Here is a 26,318-nt window from a genome sequence, read left to right on the forward strand (position 1 = left end):
CATTAATATATTAGTTTTGAATTCATTACAAATATGAGGTGCTTGTGACTGATATGCTAGCTTAAAGATATCTAATAATAGTATTTAGTATTAATTTGCAGACAAAATATTGCAGTGTAGATTACAAAAACAATATCTCCATTTGAAAACATCTAATCTCTGGAGAATGTCCTGATGTCCTTTAAGCTTACATTAAACTTATAAGTAAAAAGTTAAACTTTTCCATTAAACTATAAAACAAGTGTCCAAGAAACAACAGTGTTTTCTTAAAATATGTTAAATAAATTAATTCATATAGAACAAAAATAATTAGAAAACAATTTTATATTAATACAATAGTGTTGCAACTAAATAAAAACACTGTAGCTGGATGTTGAAGAAGCAACATAAAAAGAAAAAAATCAAAAGCAAAACTGAAAGAAAAAAAAACTAACACACTGTTTGTAATAAATGTTGCAAAGAGGCTGCAAAAATTGCTTTTAGGAATAAAGAGAAAGAGAAACATAGAAGTAAAGAGGGGAATTAGCTGCAATTACTTGAATGGCAATCTTGTTTTAGACCTGCGAAGAAAACGGAATAAGTATTTATCAGAGTATGGTAAAAGTACAATTCGGAATTGAGTGTCCAAAAACATTGTCTCTTCAATGCATTGATTAACCTTACTGATTTAAGATTTCTCATCTGTTTACTTTCTAATATTGGAATATAAATATTCGTTACATTTGCTGAAATGTAAATCTTATTAAAGAAAGATGTTACGATGTTATTGTTTTAAAAATTTATTTCTGATGATTCTTGAAAAGAAAACAAAATCTAATTACTCATTTTTAATTTAATATCAATTTAATATCAAAAGATAATAGTCAAAGTAATTAACTGGTGATTAGCTGGTAGATTCTAAACATTAAGTAGGAGCCGCAAAAAGAAAATATTTTAAAATAACAAGATACCAACAATGGCTTACTGGCAATTATTTTCAACACAGCCTTGTCTACACTCATCAATATCTAATACAGAAGGAATTGCAATGGCTGAGCAGAGCCAAGAAGAGCCAAGACCTTGTATTCTGTAACTGGTATTGTGCCAGTTACAGGATACTGTCTTACCACCTTACTTTACAATATTTCAAAGACTTCAGACACGTTAGGTGAGAGTAGAACAGGTAAGATAACAGAACAACTTAGATTGACAAACTGGCTGGAATATAACCAAAAGGTTCTGCTAATTCATTGTGCATGATCAAATCTCACAAGAGAATGAAGTAACACCTTTTAATTAGAATCCTATTTTCTTTCACATACAGTTTACAATGATCCAGCCTACTACACTTTTTCATCACCACTTCAGTACTTAGTAACTGAATCATAAATACAAACTTCACAGAGGTCGATAGAGATAGAAATTAAAAGCTAAGACTATAATAAAAATTACATATTACATAACAAAACATCCATATATTATTTTTATCATCACACTTGACAATATTTCAATATCTTTTCCAAACTACAAAATCATCTTCTGACCAATAATTTTCAATTTGCTTTTACTTCAAGAAAACAAACAGAAATATATGGGAACATTAAATCACTTGCCAAAATTTGGTAATTGTGGTAAACTTAAAACAAGCTCCTTTAATTTAAGTCTTCTATATTCTAAAAATCCTATGCTAAGCCTTGATCTATACCTAATTTTTACTCATCACTGGTCTTTCACAAATCATTCACTGTAAATTTCCAATATTATTCAAAGAACATGAGCCTTGGCTTAAATTTCTGTAGGTTACACACCTTGTAGAAATTTCATACAGACATATATTCAAAAATAAGCCACTATAGTTGAAGATAGCTTCAAAATAATATTCGTTATAGAGTGAACATGTTTTAAAGAAACAAAATTATTGTAATTAATTAAATGTAAATAAATCTTGACTTCAGAATACACTTGGAATTAGTAATCAATATTAACATACTAATCCATATAGCTGATGAAATTAAAGGATTAAAAATAAATTATTTCAATTTTTTGCAAGATTAAAACTTCCTTTCTAAACTCTAGTGATATCAAGTATACAAAATTTGCAGGAACGATTACTGTTGACAATTAATTAAATCAGGTTTCCAGTTTTGACCTTTAATTAGTTTCATTAGTTCATCATCATCACCATTTAATGCACGTTTTCCATACTGACATAGACTGGACAGTTTCACAGAAGTTGGTGAGTCTCAGAAGACTGTCAGGCTCCAATGTCTACTTTGGCATAGTCTCTACAGCCAGATGCCATTCCTAATACCAACCACATTGCAGAGTGTACTGGGTGCTTTTTACATAGCACCAGCAGTATTGAGGTCACCAAGACACTCACAAGACAAGACTCCACCTCAGATGAGAGGGTGTAGTATTGAGTGGGGGTGATGTAAGATTAAAATATGATCAAATAATTTTCCTATTGATTGAAAAAAAAATCTATGAGAACTTGCTACAAAAATCTCCGTTCAATTATCTTTCCTTTAAATAAATAATGTTGTATTACCTAAATGTAAATTAATGTGGGAAGGCAGGAATCCTATTAACTCTTATTGCAAATGACACTAGGTGAATGAGTTAGGAGTGTGATGTAGCACAGCAATGAAATATAAGCAATGAGAAAAGGAGGAATGAAGTGAATATTATTTGCTGACAGTAAGTTGAACAATAAATAAAGCATAAAATAAAACAGAGAAAATGCGTAAGTAATAAAGGCATTGGCCTTTGTAAGCAAATATGATGATGGTAATGACTTGAGGATATACTGAAGAAAAAAAAAAGGTGAATAAAGAAATGACATATGCTAGTGGATGGTGATAGTTGAAGCAAAGAGCAATGAAGTATGAAGCATTGAAGCAAGACCATCAATAAATAGAAATACTAGTGAAAGGAAGAATTCAATAATGTTGGTAAGAATAAGTTAGGAAATGTCAGTATGAATGATAAAATGTTGGCAAGAATGAGTTAGGAAATGAATAATGTTGGTAAGAATGTGACAACTCATGAGTCCTTTTCTAATAACATTTACCTATTGAAAGGAACCGAATTTTAATCAAGGGGCTGGCTCTGATTTATCTATTAACAGTCCCACCAAATAAAAGATCCCTAGGCATGGGTGTATGTCTGCTTTTATACATATATATATATATATATATTATACGGAGAGCTAGGAGATAAAAAAACGCAACTCTGTGAACTGCAGTAAAGGCTCATAAAATCAATGCTTACTGAAGGATATGCATGACTAATTAAATGAATATGTAAATATAGAACTCAAATTATCAAGTTTTACAGTTTGATCTATATTACTCTAACTAATGGTGTCGTTGTATAGTTTGGTCTATATCACTCCAAAGTATAATCGTATAGGTTAAACATTATGTTTTAAAATAACTAGAGCATTGTACTTATACTGAACTTATAGTAAAAGTTAAAAGTAGTTAACATCATCAATATTAAGACTTCATTTTTGTTTTCTATAACTTAGACCATTCCACAAATTCTATTAGATGATGTCTTCATTAAAATGTAATTGTTGTATCCCAGTTGAATTCACTAAAGCAACTTTGAAAACTTTAAACTTTAACTTCCTTCACACTCTTCCTTTTTCCAAACATTTCTATTTTATCAATAGTATTTATATTATACATGGCTGTAAATAATTTTTTTTTTTCACTTTTGCAGGCTCTTTTACATACCTTCTTTAAGTTCTTGTCTTTTGGAAATGGAAAATAATAAAAAAAAAAAAGAAACAAAAGAGAACAAAACAAAAAGCAAAAGGAAAAAAAAAATCTATCTAAACTTATACTTCCTTCCTGAAAAAAAAAATATTCAAAATATAACTTTAAATATAGATTAAAGTCTTACCTTCCTCCAAAGTCTATGTATAACATTCGTTGTAGCAATTCATAAGTAAGAAGAGTTACACCAAACTGTGGGGAAGAACGGAATACACGAGCTGAAACAGAAATAACAGTTGATTTTACAAAACAAAGAAAGATATGTTATATTTGTTCGTATGTCATAAATCCTTTACAGTATCAGACTATGAAACAACAAGATGAAGGTGCTTTTGCATTCCTCCAGGATATAATCTTTTACATCTCAAACAACTAAAGCCTATCTCTTCAAGTGTGGTTATAGGGTTTAGCTATGATGCAACAGTATGGGCAAAGAAGACTATACACAACACTAGGATTATACACCACCATTACTAACTGATAAACTGTTACTTATCACTGCAAGACTACTATCAGCAATGAAAGACAAAAATGCTTTCATGCACCACAACAAGCTTTCCAACCTCCCAATAGGTAGCAGAGCCTTACTATAAGAAACTCTATCAACTGTGCCGAATCCACATCAGTTCTCAACTAAGATGGTTCTGTTAGTAGAACTATCATATTAAAAAAAAAAAGGAAAAAAAAAACCTTCTATATTCACTGCCCAATTCACCTCCAACTCTATACTGTATGCTCTTTAGAAAGCTTGTAATGTACCACATCACTTGTAATATACAGCTAAGAGCCCCACCTCTCTCAGACATCCTAGTCAAAAGAGCACATGAAACGACATGGACAATATCCTTCACATCAGTCAAGGTTAACAATGCTTTTGCACATGTATGCACAGGCTTGAGCAAGATGTTTTTCAGGAAGTTTAGTAGTTGCCCATGTGATGTCAAGACAAAGACATACAAACACAGGCACTCACACATACATATGTATACAATGTCATCAACGACATCCATTTTCCATGCTGGTATGGGTTGGACAGTTCAACAGGAGCTCGCCAGCCAGAGAGCTACACCAGGTTCCAGTTATCTGTTTTGGCATGGTTTCTTAAGGTAGATGACCTTCTTAACATCACCCAATTTACAGAGTGTACTGGCAGCTTTTTATATGACAGACTTCTTTTAATTTCCAAGTACTAAATCCACAGACATGTCTTTGGTCAACCCAGTACAATAATAAAAGTCACTTGCCCAAGGTGCCATGCAAAGGGACTGAACCCAAAGCTATGTGGCTGGGAAGCAAATTTTTTAACCATACAGCCACATCATATTTTTTTTTTATTATTCTATTTAAGCCAATAAGAAATACAACACAATTTTCCTACCTGGAGCACCTTTCCAAAATGCACTGCCACCTTCTTCTTTCAAAATTTTCCTTGCACAATCTATTACTCCACTGTATGTGGTTTGACCGGATCGAGCAGCAACCTGCAATCTGGTTTTAATAACATCAGCAGGAGTAGGAATTGAGGCAGCTGGAATACCTATAGTCAATAAAAAATGTTATATTTATAGTCATAAAAATTAAACCTTAAACTTAAATTTAAAAAATGAGATACTACCCAGTGCACCACTTATGACAATTTAAAAAAAACCCACTGTATTGTTCCAAAATTTCACGTCTGTGAAATTCGGAGAGAAATGCAAGAAACATAACTAGTGTTCTTTTGTTTTAATATAGAAAATGTTTCAAAAAGATGGCAGCTCATCTCTTTGGTGTTTTGGTAAAAGAATTTTATTTTACGAATACCAAGGAAATGAACCACCTGCTTATTGAGTCACTTAAATATTAAAGCATAATATTATGCTTTAATGTACAAGCATGATGTGATGTGATGTGGCTTGGAATCTCTATTTTCCAATGAGATGTTTGAATTCGCAGAACATAGAATATACAAATATTGATGTTTAATGTGTTCACTTAGGTATCATCGTTCGTATAGCGATACTAATAAGCAGGTGTCAGAACTAAACATATACACTATTCCGAAAAGAGAGGTAATCAAGTACAGAGCATAAGAAATTGAATAAATGACAAAGGAACAAGAAGAGCATCACCCATGATCTTTTTCAAGGATTCTGAGTCTAGCAGGATGAAGAAAGCTATCCTCAGGCAATCCCTCTGGTTTGAATACTTGCCACAGAGTGTACTTTGCTAAAGACATCCAGAGGCCAGTTGGTAAGGCTTAAAAATTTAAGAGGAAAATTTTAGCTAAGTTCATAATTTATCAATGGTACTATGCTTTAAAAAGGTGTGTGTGTATGTGTGTCTGTGTGTGCACGTGTGTGTGTGTGGGGGGGGGGGGGGGGTAATGGAAATCAATTGTCTGTTCCCTGAGTTAAAATTAGACAGAAACTAATTGAAATGTGTCGAATAGAAATGAGGACACGCCAACAGAAAAATGTTGATGTTATCCATTTTAAACAGAACTTTTATTTTACATATTCTTCAAATCTGCATGTGTCCATTCTTTACCATCATTAAACATCCTTCTTCCACATTTGCATGGGTTGGGGCAGTTTGACAGGATCCAATAAGTTGGAGAACTGCATCAAGCTCCAATATCTGCTTTTGCATGGTTTCCATGGCTGGATGCACTTCCCAATGCCAACCACTTTACAGAATGTACTGGGTGTCTTATTTATGAGACCGGCACCAGTAATGATCACCAAGTCACTTGAAATGCAAAGTAAAAGAAGCCCTCTTCAACTCAGCAGGGTTGTAATCGAGTGGGGATGACCCTATACCAAGTACTGAGAGGCCAAAGTATGACAGAGAGACAAGCACAGGTGTCCTGCTATAGAAAAGATACATGGTTGCCTTGAATTATATAAGAGTGGATGTGAGATCAAAGATTGTATTGAAGACCATGTCAATCTTCATACAAGAGCTCATCTTCATCATCATCTCATCCTTTAATGACCATCTTTTATGCTGACATGGGTTAGACAGTTTGACAGGATCTGACAAGCTGCAGAGCTGAGTCAGGTCCCAATGTCTCCAAAAGGAAAGGAAAAGAAATTTTTTCAATAACTTACCTGCAATAGTTGCAGCGCAAAGTAAACTTACAGGAGAATTGTAACCATTTGGATCAGCAAATTGTTTTTTTAAATAGGCATAAAGAGGGAAGTATATTGCAGAGAATGGGATATCACGAAGGAAGCAGGCTTTGGCACCCTAGTAAAAGCAAAATATACACAATGATTAGCAATTTAAGTGAAAGAAAAAGGTAAATCAGTATAAATTTGATTCCTACAAATATTCAAAAGTAAATTTTTAAACTGTTACAGCAAAAAGAAATATCCTCATCATCACCATCATTATCTAAAGTCCATCTCGATGCAAACATGGGTTGGATAGTCTGACAGGATCCAGTGAGCCATAGGTCCACATCAAACTCTGATGTCAGCTTTGGCATGGTTTCTACAGCTAGATGCCCTTTCTAATACCAACCACTTTAAAGTATTACTGGGTGTGCTTTTCATGCCACCAGCACAACCACTTTGGCTTATATAAACTCAACAAGCAGCTTATGTCAGTCTTGTAGGGCAGTTCTATCATCAGATATGCAACAATGCTTTTTAATCTTTAATCTCCCTGGTGGATCAAAGAGAATTTAGCCCAAATATTGCTATACTTATTAAATATGTATGATTTCTACCAAATTACTTCAAAGAATGTTATCAGCTGCAATGTTATCACACTTTTGACTGAAAGGCCAGTACAAATGAACTCAATCAACTATGATCCATTTCAAAGAACCACTTTGAAGAATTATTCACAAGAGCTGTTGGATACAAACCAACAGGGAAAGCAACTAAAGAAACAACAATCAAGAAATATATATACATTACCTTATACAAGCCAAAAAATCCCAGTTCTCTGATCACAGATAAAGCACTGATACGTTTCCCAACAATTTCACCAGCAACTTGTAAGCGAATTTTAACAATTTCTAAAGGATTTGTAAACACCACCTGTGATGCACCCGCCTAGAAAAAGTACAAGAAGAAATTATGATTGTAATAGTAATAATGAAATATTCAACCCTTATACAATTGTCATGCAGTATATTTCATTCAATGCATCATCAATTAAGGTTCACACAAGCAACTAAATGTCTCTCTCTCTCTCTCTCTCTCTTATGCCAACAATACCAGTCATTATTTTAACCTACCTCTTATAAATACATTATACAGATTTGGCTAAGGCAGCAATGCGGCAGAATCATTAATATGTCAGGCAAAATGCTTGGTGGTATTTTTTCTGGTTCTTTACATTCTGAATTCAATTCCCACCTAAATCAACTTTGGTGTTTTATTTTATCTACTCTGAAAGGATAGAAAGCAGTCAACTTGTCCCTTCCCCTCAAAAATTCTAACCATGAACCCTACAACAGAGCAGCATCTTTTTCAAAGAAATATTGTAATCCAGTCACTTACACACCATAAAAACCTGGTAACTGGTCTTACGAGTCCAAAGGCTTATGAAAAATAAAAAAAGATTTGGTTAACTAGTTTAATTTCCAGTGCTAAATTATACAATTTAAACAGCCTCCAATAAGCTATCAAATTGATCCAAGTTCTTTAATTATAAAGGTTACTGACACACTAACACTATAAATCACACGTTATTTGGAGCATATAAAGCAGTATAAACTGGCAAAAATGTGTGCTGGACGAAATGCTTAGCAGTATTTCGCCTGTCAGAACATTCTGAGTTCAAATTCTGCCGAGGCTGACTTATCCTTTCGGGGTTGATAAATTAAATACTAGTGAAACACTGGGGTTGATATAATCAACTAATCCACACCCAATAAATCTGAGGCCTTGTGCCTCCAGTAGAAAGGATTATTTGGAGCATATAAATTGCTGACTGTATCAGTTCATCCGAAGGACTACTACACTTATTGCACATCGAGCCGCTTTCTACATAGCTTTGCATAGAATGCTGAACTTCAGAGGTTCACACTGATGATAATTTAGTTTGGAACACATGGCTCTTTCCACCACTCCACTCAAAATTCCGATTCCTAGTTACATCTCTCTATGAGTGGGGTACTAAAAAGTTCCTGGCTTTGGGTAAAAGAAAATACAGGACAAGTTAATCATGATTTTATTCATCATATTCCCCTCTCAGATTCACACACTTATTTCAGTAGTCCTTCAGTCTTTCTAAACTTTGTAAAATGATTTGGAAGTTTGGGCCTCCATCCAGGCTTTTCACAATACCCTTAAAGCCAGGAACTTTTCAGCACCACCCATATAGTCAACAGATTTTTTTTAATGATAATCATATTATTTGAATCAATATCATTATCAATCACCATCATCAGTTTAAATGTTCACTTCTCCATGCTTGCATAGCGAGGATGGAATTCCTTGAGGCAGAGATTTCTATGACCAAATACCTTTACTATTGCCAACCCTCATTTCTTTCGAAGTAAGGTAATATTTCAGCATAGCTAGACATGTTTTCACAGAAGATTAGGAATGAAGATCACTGCTTGTATGCAAAGTTATACTTAATTACAACCATCACACGATGTCAAGACAAGGACACACTGACACACACATATAGATGCACACACACACACATACATATATGAATGTGTGTCTATGTGTGTGTGTGTGTGTGTGTGTGTGTGTGTGTGTGTGTGTGTGTGTGTGTGTGTGTATTTATGTATATAATGAGTGTCTACTCATGATCGAAGAATACCATCATTGACCATTAAGAATATTGTGCATTCAAATTCATACTTTACACTTGTGGCTCTACTGGTGACTAATGAGCCCAACTCTTGATAAATATATATGTCCACAGATATTGCAGACCAAGCGTCCCCCATTCACTACACAGGTGAAGCATTTTCAAACAGTTCATTTAAATTCTGTGTGAAAAATTCATGATTTTTCAAAAGCACCCACTCCTTCTTTTCTTTGTTTCCTCCACTGGTGCTGACGACAAGCATTGCTTTCCAAAATGACTTTCCCATATTTTATATACTCTCAACAAGGACTTTACACAAACTTATAGTCTTGGCTTCTGCTGTGGGTGCTCTCCACAAACAAGTCTGACATATAACTGGCTTCTGTTCAGTATCTCTCTATCAAATTCACTCACAACCCAAGGCTATAGGAGAAGACACTTGTTCAAGGTGCCATGCAGTGAGACTGAATCCAAACCATGTGGTTGGGAAACAAGCTCTTAACCACACAGCCACATCTGTACTTATAAACTGAATTATTCTAGGAAATCAATAAATCTAAAGCTCAGCTGAATGAATTACTTCTGGTTCATCTTCCACTCATATATATATCATCTGAACATTCACAAGCCATATCCACATTTGACTTCATTACTACTTCAAAGACCAGCACATGTCAAATTTTATGTCACTCAAACATAGTGTTTTGCAGCTGTCTCACCAGAAACATAATTAGCATAGAGCAAATATATAAATCAATACTCTATGTTAGTATTAATAAAAGTTTATAGGCCGTAATTGTAAGGTGTAAATCTATCATGTATATATGTACACAATTTATGCACACACTGTTCAGAAAGCAAAGAATTTATATAGTTAAAATAAAGTAAATAATAGCATAAAAACAGGATCTTAAATACTTCAAACCTTGTGAATAAGATTATAATTTGGTTATAATACAGTTAAGGGATGTCAGGACAAATATTACAACTGATTTATGAACAATTAAATACGATACATAGGTGATAACTTTTTTTCTTTTTGATCAATTTAAATATAGCAGGTTTTTGTGCACATGGCCAAAGATATTTTTTAAGGAAGAGGGAGGAGTAATAACTGAACTAATCCAAATACATGTCTTCACTGATGGAACAAAAAAGAAAGTTGATACCAGTAGAATTTGAACTTGGAATATAAGAGAAATTACAATACTGCCAGGATTTAGCAAAATGCTCAACTATTTCCACCAACTTCCCAGCATCAATGAATTTAAATAATAATCTAAAAAAAAATACATAAAAATTAAGATAGTCACTCTTCCTGTCGTATATTCAACATATTCTTAATGTGGTAGGTAGGAAAGAAAACAAAAGAAAAATAGAAACGAAAATCAAGAAAAGCTGAAATTTTATAATTACAAAATGAAGTCTTCAAGAGAATCTGATTAAATTATTTAAAGTTTTCAATGACACAAGTAAAACTGGTTTTTAATTAAGTGAATTCATTACTTACACAACCACCAGCAATTATTTGCGATAGAATAGATAATGAGCCGTCTTTCTGTGTTAGTCTTTCACGAACTAAGTCATTCATCTGAAGAGGTAAAAAAAAAAAAAACATCAAGAATAATTTTCTTTCAGTTCAACTTTGTAAAATGCAAGATAGTTTAACTGGTGATTTAAGATAAACAGAAATGTTGAAAAATTAATGTTAATAGAGTGTAATCACACAAACTATTTAACAATCTTCTATTATTACCACCGAGGTACTTTTATATAATATACATCAGGGTTACAAATGTATGGGAATGAACAAAACAAAATTTCACATGTGGCAACCAGCATCGCCTTACTGGCACTTGTGCAGGTGGCACGTTAGAAAATCATTCGAGCGAGGTTGTTGCCAGTGCCGCTAGACTGGCTCCTGTGCAGGTGGCACATAAAATACACCATTTTGAGCATGACCGTTGCCAGTACCGCGTGACTGGCCCTCGTGCCGGTGGCACATAAAAGTACCCACTACACTATCGGAGTGGTTGGCGTTAGGAAGGGCATCCAGCTGTATTAACTCTGCCAGATCAGATTGGAGCCTGGTGCAGCCATCCGGTTCACCAGTCCTCAATCAAATCGTCCAACCCATGCTAGCATGGAAAGCAGACGTTAAACAATTAAATGATATACAATTTAGTTAGACATATAGCTAATCATTGTTTTGGAACATTTCTTTTATATTGGTTCCACACTTTAACATTCCCATAGTTGCTGATAGGTGGGAGAAAAGGGATTGCTTTTTTGCCAATCTTTTACTGACCCTCATTCCTTAATTAAAGCTGATGATGAAAAATCGGTGAAAAAACATCTTGGAAGTGTGACAGACTATAAGTGTGATGTAGGTTTTTAAATTTTGTTGTTGTTTTTATTGGGGGCAGGGGCCCCATTATAAATATTTAATACAGATATATACTTGGTGGTAGTTGTTGCTAGGCTGACCCTGAAACAGACAAGCTGTGAACAGCCTGTCTGTTTCTAGATTTGAAGAGAGGAACCACTCTTTGAGAAGCAGTACTAGATATGTTAAAGAACTGCATTTGCCAAGAGAGATCCAAACCAATATTGGAAGCTACCATGAAGGAAGGAATCTAAATGAGTACCACTCATGTTTGGTCAGAGTGCTTGGGTTTTTTGCTATTAAAAAGCACATACGATAAAAAAAAATGATACGAATTTAAAATATGGCTTAAGAATCTTTTAAAGACAAGGACTTCCCAGTATTAAAAGTAAGAGAGATAAATCTCCTAAATACATCATTGGTTTAGCACAGATAACACTTGAAGATGATGAAATAACTACTCTTGACCATGGTAATATAGGTTAAGACGTGAAGTCCAATCCACAATGAGATATATTTGAATTGCCAAACTAATGTGGGGTAATCAAAATCTACCGCAGATTTCAGTTCCCATATTAACAGCAGATAACCAAACATCTTATTTGTCCTCTTACCCCTGAAAGTGTTCATGGGACACTGTACCAAGGCAATATTTTTTCGAACTTAACATAAAATTTTCATAAAATTCATGACAGACGTATGAGGGAGTGTTGAAAAGTTCCTGGCTTTGGGTAAAAGAAAGTACAGGAGGATCAGTTAATTATGATTTTATTCCAACATATTTCCCACTCAGATTCACACACTTATTGCAGCAGTCCTTCAGTTTTTCTAAGCCCTGTAAAAGAACTTGGAAGGATAGGCCTCCAACAAGGCCTTTCACAATTCCCTTAAAGCCAGGAACTTTTCAGCACCCCCTCATATAACACTAAACAAAGCTGTTTAGATTATTAATGACATTTTACACACACACACACACACACACACACACACACACATATATATTAAACGTAAATTGAAAACAGAACACAAAGGATGTCGCGGTACACGTGTTTCAAGCTTTACATACAAACTTTCATTAAGTTTGTGTATAAAGCTTGAAACACGTGTACCGCGACATCCTTTGTGTTCTGTTTTCAATTTACGTTTAATATATTCTTTCACCTCTGCCACTATCCGGCATATACAGGTGCTTACACTTATCAAGTATTACCTCTAAAATTTACATCATCATCATCATCGTTTAACGTCCGCTTTCCATGCTAGCATGGGTTGGACGATTTGACTGAGGACTGGTGAAACCGGATGGCAACACCAGGCTCCAGTCTGATTTGGCAGAGTTTCTACAGCTGGATGCCCTTCCTAACGCCAACCACTCAGAGAGTGTAGTGGGTGCTTTTACGTGTCACCCGCACGAAAACAGCCACGCTCGAAATGGTGTCTTTTATGTGCCACCCGCACAAGCCAGTCCAGGGGCACTGGCAACGATCTCGCTCGAAAATCCTACGGGAGCCAGTCAGGCGGTACTGGCAACGGCCACGCTCAAAATGGTGCATCTCATGTGCCACCCGCACAAGAACCAGTCCAGGGGCACTGGCAACGATCTTACTTGGCTTGCCGGGTCTTCTCACGCACAGCACATTTCCAAAGGTCTCGGTCAGTAGTCATCGCCTCGGTGAGGCCCAATGTACGAAGGTCTTGCCTCACCACCTCAGCCCAGGTCTTCCTGGGCCTACCTCTTCCACGGGTTCCCTCAACTGTTAGGGTGTGGCACTTTTTCACGCAGCTATCCTCATCCATTCTCACTACATGTCCATACCAGCGCAATCGTCTCTCTTGCACGCCACAACTGATGCTTCTAATGTTCAGCTTTTCTCTCAAGATACTTACACTCTGACGGGTATTCACATTGACCCGTCAGAGTGTAAGTATCTTGAGAGAAAAGCTGAACATTAGAAGCATCAGTTGTGGCGTGCAAGAGAGACGATTGCGCTGGTATGGACATGTAGTGAGAATGGATGAGGATAGCTGCGTGATATATATATATATATATACACACACACACATATATTTAGATAAATACGACATGATATTTACTGTTAATTTAATAGCTTTCTCTGGAGCAACTCCAACAAGTTGGGGAGCCAATCCTCGATAAAGGCCAGTAAAACCTTCATGACGCAAAACTTTTTTAAAGCAGTCAAAGCTATTTTTATACATCAACTCTCCAACATAGGAGCCAGAGCGTTGATTCTGAAGACGGGTCTTAACAAGATCGATGGGGTATACAGCTGTAGCTCCAGTAGCTAGGGAAGGAAAAAAGGAAAAAATTTCAGTTACAAATTGTGACAGATGAAAATAAAAATAAAGTATAAAACGAATTATCTAAACATCTAAAAAAAATGTTAAACATCAATATGAAACAGAGGAAAACTTTCAAATAAAATACACACACAAGCACACGCATATATACGAAGTGCAGGAGTGGCTGTGTGGTAAGTAGCTTGTTTACCGAACACACGGTTCCGAGTTTAGTCTCACTGCGTGGCATCTTGGGCAAGTGTCTTCTACTATAGTCTCGGGCCAACCAAAGCCTTGTGAGTGGATTTGGTAGACGGAAACTGAAAGAAGCCCGTCGTATATATGTATATATATATATGTGTGTGTGTGTGTATGTGTGTGTTTGTCCCCCTAGCATTGCTTGACAACTGATGCTGGTGTGTTTATGTCCCTGTCACTTAGCAGTTCGGCAAAAGAGACCGATAGAATAAGTACTCGGCTTACGAAGAATAAGTCCCGGGGTCAATTTGCTCGACTAAAGGTGGTGCTCCAGCATGGCCGCAGTCAAATGACTGAAACAAGTAAAAGAGTAAAAGAGCACGTACACACAGTAATAACTATTATACATCTATACACATACATATATATAAACACAATAATACCCATTATAGATATATACACTGTGTGTGTCCTTGTTTAGACCTAACATCATACAGGTTGCTTATTTCCTGTCTGCTGTGAAAACATGTCTGGCCTTGGGGAAATAATACCTTGCTTGAAAACAGGTGAGGATTAGCAACAGAAAGGCATCTGGCTTCAATAAATTTCATCTGACCCATGCAAGCATGGAAAAGTAGACATTAAATGATGATGATGATGGGACAACCACCAATAATTTAAATGTGTTCCTCGAATTTGTATTTTTATTTACATAAACAAGACAAAAATAAAACATACCTCCAGCCACAGAACCAAGAGTAAAACGATAAGCATTTTCTAACACCATCATTAATGGCTGACGACCAGCACCTTCAGCAAGACGGATCTTCTCCTGGGATAAAAAGAAAAATATCAGTTATACAGTGATAACGCATGAGTGTTTTTTTTTTTATCTGTATAATTAAAGATAAAGTAATACATAAAGTTAATTGGTAAATGTTAGAAGATGAATACTTACTTCAGCTATTTGCATCTGGATGGAGTATGGAGTCTCTCTCCCTTCCATGGGGGATACACATTCCAGGTCTTCATATCGTATACGGCTTTGAAATAAAAAAACATACAGCTTTTACAGTTTAAGATAACCACTGAACATCATTATGCAACAGTTAACAGTTTCTTAAAACATACAGCAGCAAACTAAAAAGCAGAAAAAAAACAAATATTCAGAGTATAGCTGGAACTGCTATTATATCAAATTGGAATATGCTAAAGCTTAAATTATGGTCAATCTGGGAACTCATAGCAACTGCAGCTCAATTGATCTTACAGTTTTTGCAAAAAAACAAAAGAGAACACATGGCTCTATAGCCAATAATTATCCTATAATAGATGTAATATAAAATCACCAGATAGTATTATACAACCTAATCACTGAATGTAAGTACTAAAATATTAACTAATAGAAACTACAATCTATTTAACCAACTACAGAGTGTTCATAAGTCAAATTTATATTACACACTAATTTAATATCTTAGATCTTTAGTTAAAGTTGCGTGAAAAAAAAAGAACTGCCATACTTATTACTAACACAACTATAATGAACACCAATGGAGTATTGTAAAACTAATACCAATGAAATGTAATGTAAGAGGGCAGTTTCCACATTTAAAGTTTATTTATCTAATTAATAATCTAGCACGTTTTGCAACATATATTTTATGGAATTATTGAATTCTAGCTAAAACTTCTGAGAAAAAAAAATAACCAGAAAATTAATAAAAATTTGTATTTATAAACAAATGAAAAATTGTAATTAGTTGATTATCTCATAACCTGTGAGAGGAAAATATCTGAAAATAGAGTAAGTAAATTAAATCCAGTTAAAAAGAAAGAATGTGTTAACACTGAATTAAAAAATAAGTAATGATAAATATGAATGAATAGGATAGACTATAATGAAAATAGAAAAGTTATTCTAATCCCAAGAATGAAAGAGGTGAAACATTATTATGAGCAGTTTATAGTAAGATTATAGTAAGGTAAATAACAGTTTGTAGTAAGATTATAAAGAGCCTTAATTATTTTTTTAGTATTGAATTATGAAGCCCAATAAAAGATACCAGCCATGCATACAAGTTTCAGCACAATTTCCGTCTTTCAAATTCCATTTATAAAGTACTGATGAAACCAAGGCTATGGTAGAAGACACTGGCCCAAGGTGCTGTACAGTGGCATCAAATATATGCTTGCACTGTGAACCTCTTAACATCAAAGCTATACCACATCCCAAATTGTTAATTTGGGTTGTGGCTAGTAGGGGATGATGGGAAATGATTTAGTTAAAGAAACTTACTTAGAAACACAACTGCTTTAAACAAGAAAACAAACCTAAGGATATTATGAAAGAGTAAACACCAATAATAAAAATAAATCACCCAAGAACATCAAGTTTCAGTAAGTAACTACCTTTATTAAATGTAGCAAATATTCATGTATTTTCAAAAATCTGCAAAAAACAACAAGCCAACACGAAGTTTCACAGAATTTAATTTGATGGGTCAATATTCAGAGTTCAAATCCTACTAGAGTCAATCCTCTGTGTATTCCAAGTTAAAAGTAAAACTAGTAGAACACCAAAGTTATTTAAATTGAAAGGGAAAAACCTAACATCTAATCCAACAGACAAAAAAATACACCAGAACAAAATGTTATATTATTGAAGATATTATATGCCCTTCTATTTAGACAGGAGATGTTACATTTATTTGTCTCAGTTTATTTTAATAACTTATTGAATTTAGCAATTTAATTAACCCTAATATGTTTGATGAAACATAACATGAAGTAGATTAAAAATTGAAGGATTATGTCTAATTTTTGTTTTTTTTTAAACTATAGAAATGAAATTGAAGGGATAAAAACAATATAATGACAATAGTAATTCCTTGTACAGACTCAGTGAAATAGAGCACAAAATTACAATGTAATCTCTCTCAACCTCTCTGAGTTTCCCTGTTGGATATCATATAGCTTACAATTCAAATTCCAATCAATTTTCTAATTCTATTTATTCTAAAGAGCTAGGCACAGACGTAGGCAAATACACAAACATCTAGTCCATGCACGACATGAATGTATGCAGATGACTGCAGATATCAATCTTTTCAATCAGTTTATCAAAACTGACCACACACAGAAAGCTCTAGAAAACATTGTTTCTAATTATTATACATCAACAAAAAAAAAATAATAATAAAATCAACTAAAAACACACTATTCATTCTGTACCACAATGATAAAGTACAATCAGTTCATTCTTCAGTTGTGAATTAGATTCCATATTCAACATAATATCACAGCAATGATGATAATCGTTATGGCAACTACACTATTTATACACTACTGACTTCTTGTAGAGTAATAATTCCAGTCCTCTCAATTCAAATAATGATTAGTCTTGAAAACTAATTACTAAATCTATACTAAGTTATATTAGTAAATTGGTTGAGGGCAAAGGAGAAGAAGTCTGAGAAAGTACTTTGGTACCTATAAACAGCAAAGGGATATACTTCATGCAGACAGTATGAACTAGATTTCTGATGAGACAACTGAACAGAAGCAATTCATATGACAGACTGGACAGAATGGGAAATAGCACTGATTCTATAAAGAGAGCAACACACATTTTGTAAAGGGAAAACATAAATAACAGTTTCATTTTTGGATTTGGTTTGCAAGATTCTTTATGTGAGTTCATGTGTTGAAGCGTATTCTGTTGTGTCTGGGGAGAGTCATTCTCTTTTAGTGCCTTATAATTTAACTCACTCACTGGTAAAATCTCCACTCATTTACTTATCTTACTAAAATTTTCATTGCATCTTGAAACCTTTTCAATAGTTGTTGACTCTCAATAATAATAATAATAATAAATAATAATAATAATAATAATAATAGTTTCAGATGAATTAAAAGTATAAATGAATGTGATCAATGATAACTAGTCTGAAGAAAATAGATTACAGTTGATAGGAATAGCAATTTGCAAACAGAAAGAGACACTATATTCCTAGATAACAGTTTGGTTTGTGAGTTTGTAAGGCATTTTTTTAAGGAGTGGGGAGGGTTGTTGTAGTTTAATAGTTTAAGGAAGGGAAATACTCAAGACCCTTACCATAACCACTGATACTGGCAGGAGGCAAGCAGAAATTTATCCTCACACAGAAAACTTGGGCTGAATATCAAAGAGCACCTAGGAACCATGTGCTGGTGTTGAAATGACCGACAGATTAAGTCTAGCACTCAACAACAGGGATGATCCTTCTAACTGGCATCTACATAGTTCCTGCCTATGATTACCAAAGATAACTAGTATTGATTCAGTAGTGAATATTGTTAATGATAGCCAGGGTACAAGAAATCAATACAACAATAATGTAAAAAAAAAAAAAATCATAATCATAGCCAGTCACTGAGTGTGTTGTTAACTGTAGTGATCGGTAATGTTGTAGCTAGGAAAGTTAGTTGTTGTTTAACTATAGATTAGTTATGGCTGAACAACAACAGGTCTAATTGGGCAGACCTACAATCAAAGGTATTCCAGAGATGACCACCCAGTCTTATGAGGAATATGTCTAGGACTACATTATCCAATATATCTTTTTCTATTTAAGATGGTATAGTGCAATTGGGGGAGATCTGACTGCTATTTCCCTCTAGTTAAGCAACTATGTAGGCATTTCCTCATATATAAGTTAATAGTGATAATTGGTGGATGATTCCATTTTAACAGCTGGATTAAAACTTAACTGAAAATCAAATATTTTGTAGCCAGTGTAGTCAATGGATATAGAAAACAAGTAGGAAGACCTTTGATAGCATGATAGTAAAGTAATAGTTTAGATATATGCTCAAGTGGTGATATGACCAACACAGGAAATAAAGCCTACAGACTTTTAAGTTCCTAGTAGTAATAAATAGATATGTTGTGGTCACCCAATTGGTTTAGTAGTACAGAAAATGTAGTTATTGATGCTATGCTGTCAAGAAAATTTTAAGAAATGATCACTATTGATGATAAAATGTTTTGTTTTTAATTTATAGAAAGGTGCATGTTGGTAGTGGAACTTGTGCAGTAAAGACTGAATATTTGAAATGACAGGAAATGAACAAGGAGAGTATCTGTCAATAAATGTACAACATTAAGTAAGGATACAGCTTGAGTGCAAGTGAGTTGCAAAGCAACAGGATTCGAAAGGGCCAGACAACAAACTACAAGTTGATGATAGAGAAGAAAGGTGGACTAAAGAGTAACTGGGATTAGATTACACTTTAGAAAGATGTTATAGAAATGAAGTGATTGAGAACCAAATAGTGAAAAAGTGTGCTGCCTTGAAAAACCTATCATATATCTAAGTTATCATGAAAAATAAAAGCATTCTACTGCTGTGTCCAATTCTCTCCAACTTTCTCAAAACAACTCTCCCTCTAACCACACAGCATTTTTAGCACCTGGAGTTTTTTTTTCTTTTTCCCTTGACCCTTAGGACTCATAAGGATCGAGCTCAACTTGGTTCCCATGATGTATAAGTGAATGAGATTAGAACACTGACCCTTGAATGAGATGTCAAATGGTAACCATCAGAACCACATTTACTGTCAGAATGAACATCTATTTCTCCTGCCTTATCACAAGTCCAGTTCAGTTCTCTCTTTACCTATTACTCAGGCCCCATGTTCTTTGAGCATCCTACATGTTGTCGTCACACAATTGACAACAAAATTAACTTCTATCCTAAACAGTTTATCTTCAGTTATTTAGCTTGTTTTAGCCATCACAACTAAAGCTATGCTGGAGCATCACCTTTATCTCATTCTAGTAATAACTGCCAGAGATTATGGAAGCCTGAAACATTACACCCCACTCATAATTAAAGAAATCTACCCGATACTACTGATTAGAGTTCTACTGCTCTCAACATCTTCCTTTCAGGACTTGCTAGCTGCATTTCATTGCAATCTAAACATTACTGCACTAATCCATGTTATTTGTTTACAAACAGTCTCTGACTTGACTAGTAACTATCCTTTCCCATTTAGTTATGCAGTATTAACTCGCCCCACTTCCTCCAGCTGTTTCTGCTAAATAAGAACATTATATCTAAAATAATGATACTCAGATATTAGGTGCAGAATGCCATTAAGACAGAGAAATCAAGTTTTGAAGTAATAAAATTTTGAAGTAATAAAATTTTGAAGTAATAAAATTTTTAAGTAATTTCATCTTTTTATAGCAAATAATCTGAGACAGACTCTGGTTCTATGATACAAACTTTATGTTTTAAAGTGTTTTGAAGACCTTCCATTTTGAATTTCAAGTTATTTTACATTTTAAACACCAGCACAATAATGACAAAGTTATTTTAATTTCATTTTTCTCTTCATTATTTTATTCTTCATTTTCAAACTTAATTGAACTAAAGGTAGGGTACATCAACGGAAATATGGTACCAAAAGGTTTCACGCAGCTCTTATTTAAGTACTGAATTAATCAAGGAAGTTTCATCATCATCATCATCATCGTCGTTTAACGTCTGTTTTCTATGCTAGCATGGGTTGGACGGTTTGACCGGTGTCTGGGAAGCCAGGAGGCTGCACCAGGCTCCAGTCTGATCTGGTAGTGTTTTTACAGCTGGATGCCCTTCCTAACGTCAACCACTCAGTGAGTGTAGTGGGTGCTTTTTACGTGCCACCAGCACAGGGGCCAGAGGAGGCTGGCAACGGCCACAATCAGTTGGTGCTTTTTTATGTGCCACCAGCACAGAAGCTAGTCAAAGCGGCGCTGGCATTGGTTACATTCGGATGGTGCTTTTTACGTGCCACCAGCACGGGTATCACAACTACAATTTCCATTTGATTTTCATTTTGATGTTGATGTACTTGACTCAATAGGTCTCCTCAAGCACAGCAGGTCGCCCTCCGATCCAAGGTACTTTTGAATTGGTTAGGGCTGGTTATGTGAAACTGGTGTAGGATACAGCCGTGAACTCACTTTATTTGCCGGGTCTTCGCAGTCACAGCATATCTCCAGAGGTCTTGGTCCTTCATCATTGCCTCCATGAGGCCCAATGTTCGAATGTCATGCTTGACCACCTCATCCCATGTCTTCCTGGGTCTACTTCTACCCCAGATTCCTTCAACTGTTTGGGAGTGGCACTTCTTCCTCCATCTCTCCTCATCCATCCGTAGTACATGACCATACCAGTGCAAACGTCTCTCTTGCATGTCGCATCCGATGCTTCTTATGTCCAACATTTCTCTCAGGGCACTTACACTCTGTCATGTGTGCACACTGAAATTACACATCCAGCGGATCATGCTAGCTTCATTTCTTTCGAGCCTACACGTCCTCCGCAGTCACGGCCCATGTTTCACTGCCGTGAAGCATGGCAGTTCGCACACATGCATCGTACAATCTACCTTTCACTCTGAGCGAAAGGCCCTTTGTCACCAGTAGAGGTAGAAGCTTTCTAAACTTTGCCCAGGCTATTCTTATTCTAGTGGTAACACTCTCTGAGCATCCACCCCCACTCCTAACTTCGTCACCCAGGTAGCAGAAGCTATCAACTACTTCTAGTTTCTTCCCCTGGAGTGTGATGTAATCTGTTTTCTGAGCATCTGTGGTGTTTACTGCCCTTGTGCATCTGCTGCACACAAAAGATATTTTCTCGGTTAATCTTCCTTTGATGTTGCTGCACCTCTTATGTGTCCATAGCTTACAATGGGTACATCTTATGGAGTTTCTACCTACACCTTTTCTACAGACCGAGCAGACCTACCTGAGGGGGTGTGTAATGAATTTGCCTTCCTACTTACTAGAATTTTGGTCTTAGCTACATTGACTCTAAGGCCTTTTGATTCTAAACCTTTTCTAGTTCCGGTAGTGATTCTGCTAAGAGGGCCAGGTCATCAGCATAGAGGAGCTCCCAGGGGCAACCCGTCTTGAATTCCTCTGTTATTGCCTGAAAGACTATGATGAATAAAAGGGGACTATGTATAGAAAATGTGTAAAGTTAAACAGAAAAAAAAACTCCTGATCTCAACTGATACAAAAAAAAAAAAAAACTTGAATTTGTGAATGTGTGGAGCTGTTTTTAAGCTTGCGATATATATATATATAATCTTATAAAGCTGTTTATATAACCAGAGAATATCAAATGGTAAGTTGTAATCAATAAAAGTATTTGATATTTTATTCATTTGTTACAGCAAATTCTATTCTACTAATTATCATGAGACAGGTTATTTAATTTATTATTTATGGCCTAATAGTAAAGAAAATGATCCAAACTTTATAATTAGTTATGTTTTATGAAAATATCTTTCAGAGAGCAGCACACAGTATCACTTGTATGGATATGGACATTAAATAGAGATACACAAATGATTTACAAATGAGGGAACAATGATACAATAAATGTCTTCTAATGATGCTACAACATAGTTTAGAGTATTCTTTCTATTGTAATTCACTAACAAAAAAAAATGATATTGGTTTTCTAGCTAGCATGGAGTAAACTACAACACACACACACATGAAAAAAGTAAACACAACTGATTTTTCTAAATATGGTATCAGCAATACTAATTAAGAGAAATACCCATTAACATGAAACACAGAGTATTTGCTTTTAGGGAGAGGGAAAAACCTTGGGTATCTTTCAAGCTGGCAGGCGAATCTGAAGTGAATTTTAAAAAAATATACAACACCAAATATCACCAAAATAAAATTATAATGTCTCACCCAAAACTTCTTCTAACGCTGAAACAAAAACATGACAAAAAAAAAAAAAAAAGACAAATAACTTTGTGCAATTATTCCTTAAGAACAAAAATAAAAAAAATCAAGCATTAATGTTTCAATAAGCTAATCAGTAAATGAATACTAATTAAAATGATATTTTTAAAGTATATTCATATAATCTAGACCAGTCATGGCAAACTGCAGCCTGTGGGACAGACATTTTGAATGGCATGCCTAATTATGGTTTCAAGTTTTGACACAAGGTCAACAATTTTGGGGGTGGGGGTAAGTCGATTACATCGACCCCAGTACTCAACTGGTACTTATTTTATCGACCCCAAAAGGATGAAAGGTAAAGTTGACCTTGGCAGAATTTGAACTCAGAATGTAAGGATGGATGAAATGCAGCTAAGCATTCTGTCCAGCACGCTAACAATCCTGCCAGCTTACTGTCTTAATGGTGCACCAAATTTCACAAGGAAAAATAGTGTTTATTAAAATTACCTTCAATTTTTATAGTAGTGCAGCTTACCTGATGATGAGTCATGTGCAGCCTAACTAATGATGAGCCAGGTGCAACCTACCTGATGATGCGCCCACTTCTTAAAAAAGGTTGCCCATGACTGATATAGTTAGTTGAAGTCCTTATTGGAAACCAAATATTAAAAACACAGTGCTATAATACATACAGACATGTACAAACAAACAAAGACTTATATATGAATACAGACAGAAGAGAATGGTTGAGAAGGATTGACAGTTGATCGTTTGAATTTGAATTTTTAACTTGCTTGGAAATCCATGTCTTATCAACAAGGAATCATCATCATCATCATCATCGTTTAACGTCCGCTTTCCATGCTAGCATGGGTTGGACGATTTGACTGAGGACTGGTGCAACCGGATGGCTACACCAGGCTCCAAATAATAGGAGAAATGATCTACAATCATTATATAAATGTCCACCACAAGGTTCCATTCTTGTTGCAGTGTAGTTGCATGTGTGCCTCAACAACTCCGATAGCTATGCCTGCAGAGTACAAACTCTGGGTAGGACATCCCATATTGGAACATGCCAAAGGAGAATGGCCAAACTAAAATGGACCGCGTATTCCTAGAGACAAAAATGAGTTTGCATAAAGCCAATACTCCTACCTAGTTAAAAAAAAAAAGTTACAGACGTAATTCAAAACCAACAAGGCCAGAAAAAAAGTTGCCCATGGCCTATGAATGATAGGGAGCAAAGAGCTGAACCCTTTGGCATTCAGATTACTCAGTCAAATGTAATGCTTATTTATTCACATGGTTTTGAATTCATCATGCATTATTTCACAGCTTCAAAGTTTTGATGATGTGATTGTCTACTTTTAGAATGGCATTGTTGGGTCGGTGTAAGAGGTCAGATCTGGCTATTTTGAACATAAGATAGGTAAAAATATTTGGGCTGGTTATGGCTAGTTTAAATATTAAAGGGTTAAGCAAGTAATTATTTAAATATACCTAGATTTATCATTTTAAATAATTCTAGGATTGATCTTTTTTTTTTTTTTCATTTTAAGACTACCATACATTAACAATGTGCTGTTTAGCTTGACATCAGAGTAATCAGTAATAATTTCTGTAAATATCAAAACAAACTAACAAACTGGACAGCAAATTAAATTAACAATAGTCACATTGCCCCACATCTTACACAAAAAAACCCAATATGATGCAGTTTACACTGTTTCTAAATCAAGTGAGAACATAACTTAGATCTGAATAACTTTTCAGAGAAATAAATGTAAACAAATGCACAGACATATAGTGTACACATGCATGCACACACACTAAGTTTCTTTTGATTTCCATCAACCAAATCCACTCACAAGGCTTTAGTCAGCCTGGGACTATCATATGAGACACTTGCCCAAGGTGGAACACAATGAAACTTAACCTAAAATCACAAGGCTGCAGAGTAAACTTCATAACCACACCTAGGTTCTATTAGGTACTTTTCTTATCTGTTCTATGCCACTTCCGCCTTAGAATAACTAAGTAAATAACATGCTTTTATAACAATAGAAATAGTTGAGTCTCTGAGAAACACCACAATTACTACCTGCTACAGGTGGTTTAAATACTCTTGTCAGCTCTTGTCAAGTACATTTAGTTAAAGTCTGAACAGAAACACTACAGAGGGTTTTTTTTCTTGTTTGTTTTGGTTTTTCTTTTCTTCATAGTTTATGCTCCTTATTTCATTTTCATTGGAATCTGAAATTTTGAACAGATCTTTGCAATTTTTGAGAAAAGACATCCACCTAACCAAAGATGGGGGAACCTTTTTATTTTTTTCATTGATTTTTATTTCGCTGTTATAATTCTTTGCAACAAAAGACAACGTAAATGAGGAATGGAAATTGAGCAACTATGGCATTCTGCATATTCCAAAAGAATTAGGAAAACAAGAGATCCCATCTAGAAATTGTAACTCCATTCAACAGCTAACTTCTACTTTTAAGTGCTTGCCCTAGCTTATGATAATTAAACAGCTAAAAATGATAACAGCAATTATATTTTACCAACCATTAAATTACATTATGAAATTCTTTGCGTTTGATCCAATGCTGAAACTAAATTGATAAATATTGGAGATCTTGGAGAGCATTGCTGTAAATGTATCAATAAAGAGGAAATTTGCTGTAGTGACTCACCCAGTTTGTTGTCGAAGACCAGCTAACTGGAAAAGGATGTCAACTTCCATTGGAGTAAGTTGGGCAGCAAAGTCCTGGGCTTGGTATAGTAATTCCTCTATAATAAAGTGTCAAAGCATTTGTCAAGAGAGAGGTGAAAGGGAAGGGTAGATAAAGATAGGAAATGAAAGGTAAAAAAATAAAAACCAAAATAGTGTATAAAAAACAAAGAATACAGAGAGAGAAAGAGAGAGGGGGGTAGAGTGATAGTGAATAAAGCGAGTGACAAGAAGAGACAGACAGAGCGACAGGGATGAATAGATGGATGAAGAGAGAGGGGGAGAGAAAGAGAGAGAGAGAGAGAAAGAGAGAGAGAGAAAGAGAGAGAGAGAAAGAGAGAGAGAGAAAGAGAGAGAGAGAAAGAGAGAGAGAGAGAAAGAGAGAGAGAGAAAAGAGAGAGAGAGAGAAAGAGAGAGAGAGAGAAAGAGAGA

At 35.0% G+C, this 26,318-nt stretch overlaps 1 protein-coding gene across 8 annotated transcripts in view; it reads right to left on the reverse strand.

Annotated features, from left to right (window-relative positions):
- The window catches only part of LOC106868630 (electrogenic aspartate/glutamate antiporter Aralar, mitochondrial-like), an 80,892-nt gene that overhangs the window by 11,433 nt on the left and 43,141 nt on the right, over positions 1–26,318 (reverse strand). For 2 of the 8 annotated variants that reach the window (XM_089351461.1, XM_089351466.1), the window contains 11 exons: positions 25,849–25,945; positions 23,156–23,173; positions 15,368–15,452; positions 15,148–15,241; positions 14,008–14,216; positions 11,038–11,118; positions 7,673–7,810; positions 6,857–6,995; positions 5,143–5,301; positions 3,892–3,982; positions 537–560 (listed from right to left, as the gene is read on the reverse strand). In XM_089351461.1, coding sequence (XP_089207587.1) covers positions 537–560; positions 3,892–3,982; positions 5,143–5,301; positions 6,857–6,995; positions 7,673–7,810; positions 11,038–11,118; positions 14,008–14,216; positions 15,148–15,241; positions 15,368–15,452; positions 23,156–23,173; positions 25,849–25,945 — 1,135 coding nt within the window. The remainder of the gene's footprint in view (positions 1–536; positions 561–3,891; positions 3,983–5,142; positions 5,302–6,856; positions 6,996–7,672; positions 7,811–11,037; positions 11,119–14,007; positions 14,217–15,147; positions 15,242–15,367; positions 15,453–23,155; positions 23,174–25,848; positions 25,946–26,318) is intronic. The other 6 variants (XM_089351462.1, XM_089351467.1, XM_089351463.1 and 3 more) reach the window with 3 other exon arrangements.

The sequence above is a fragment of the Octopus bimaculoides genome, chromosome 4 (assembly GCF_046866305.1).
Source record: "Octopus bimaculoides isolate indiv1 chromosome 4, ASM4686630v1, whole genome shotgun sequence".
Taxonomy (NCBI): domain Eukaryota; kingdom Metazoa; phylum Mollusca; class Cephalopoda; order Octopoda; family Octopodidae; genus Octopus; species Octopus bimaculoides.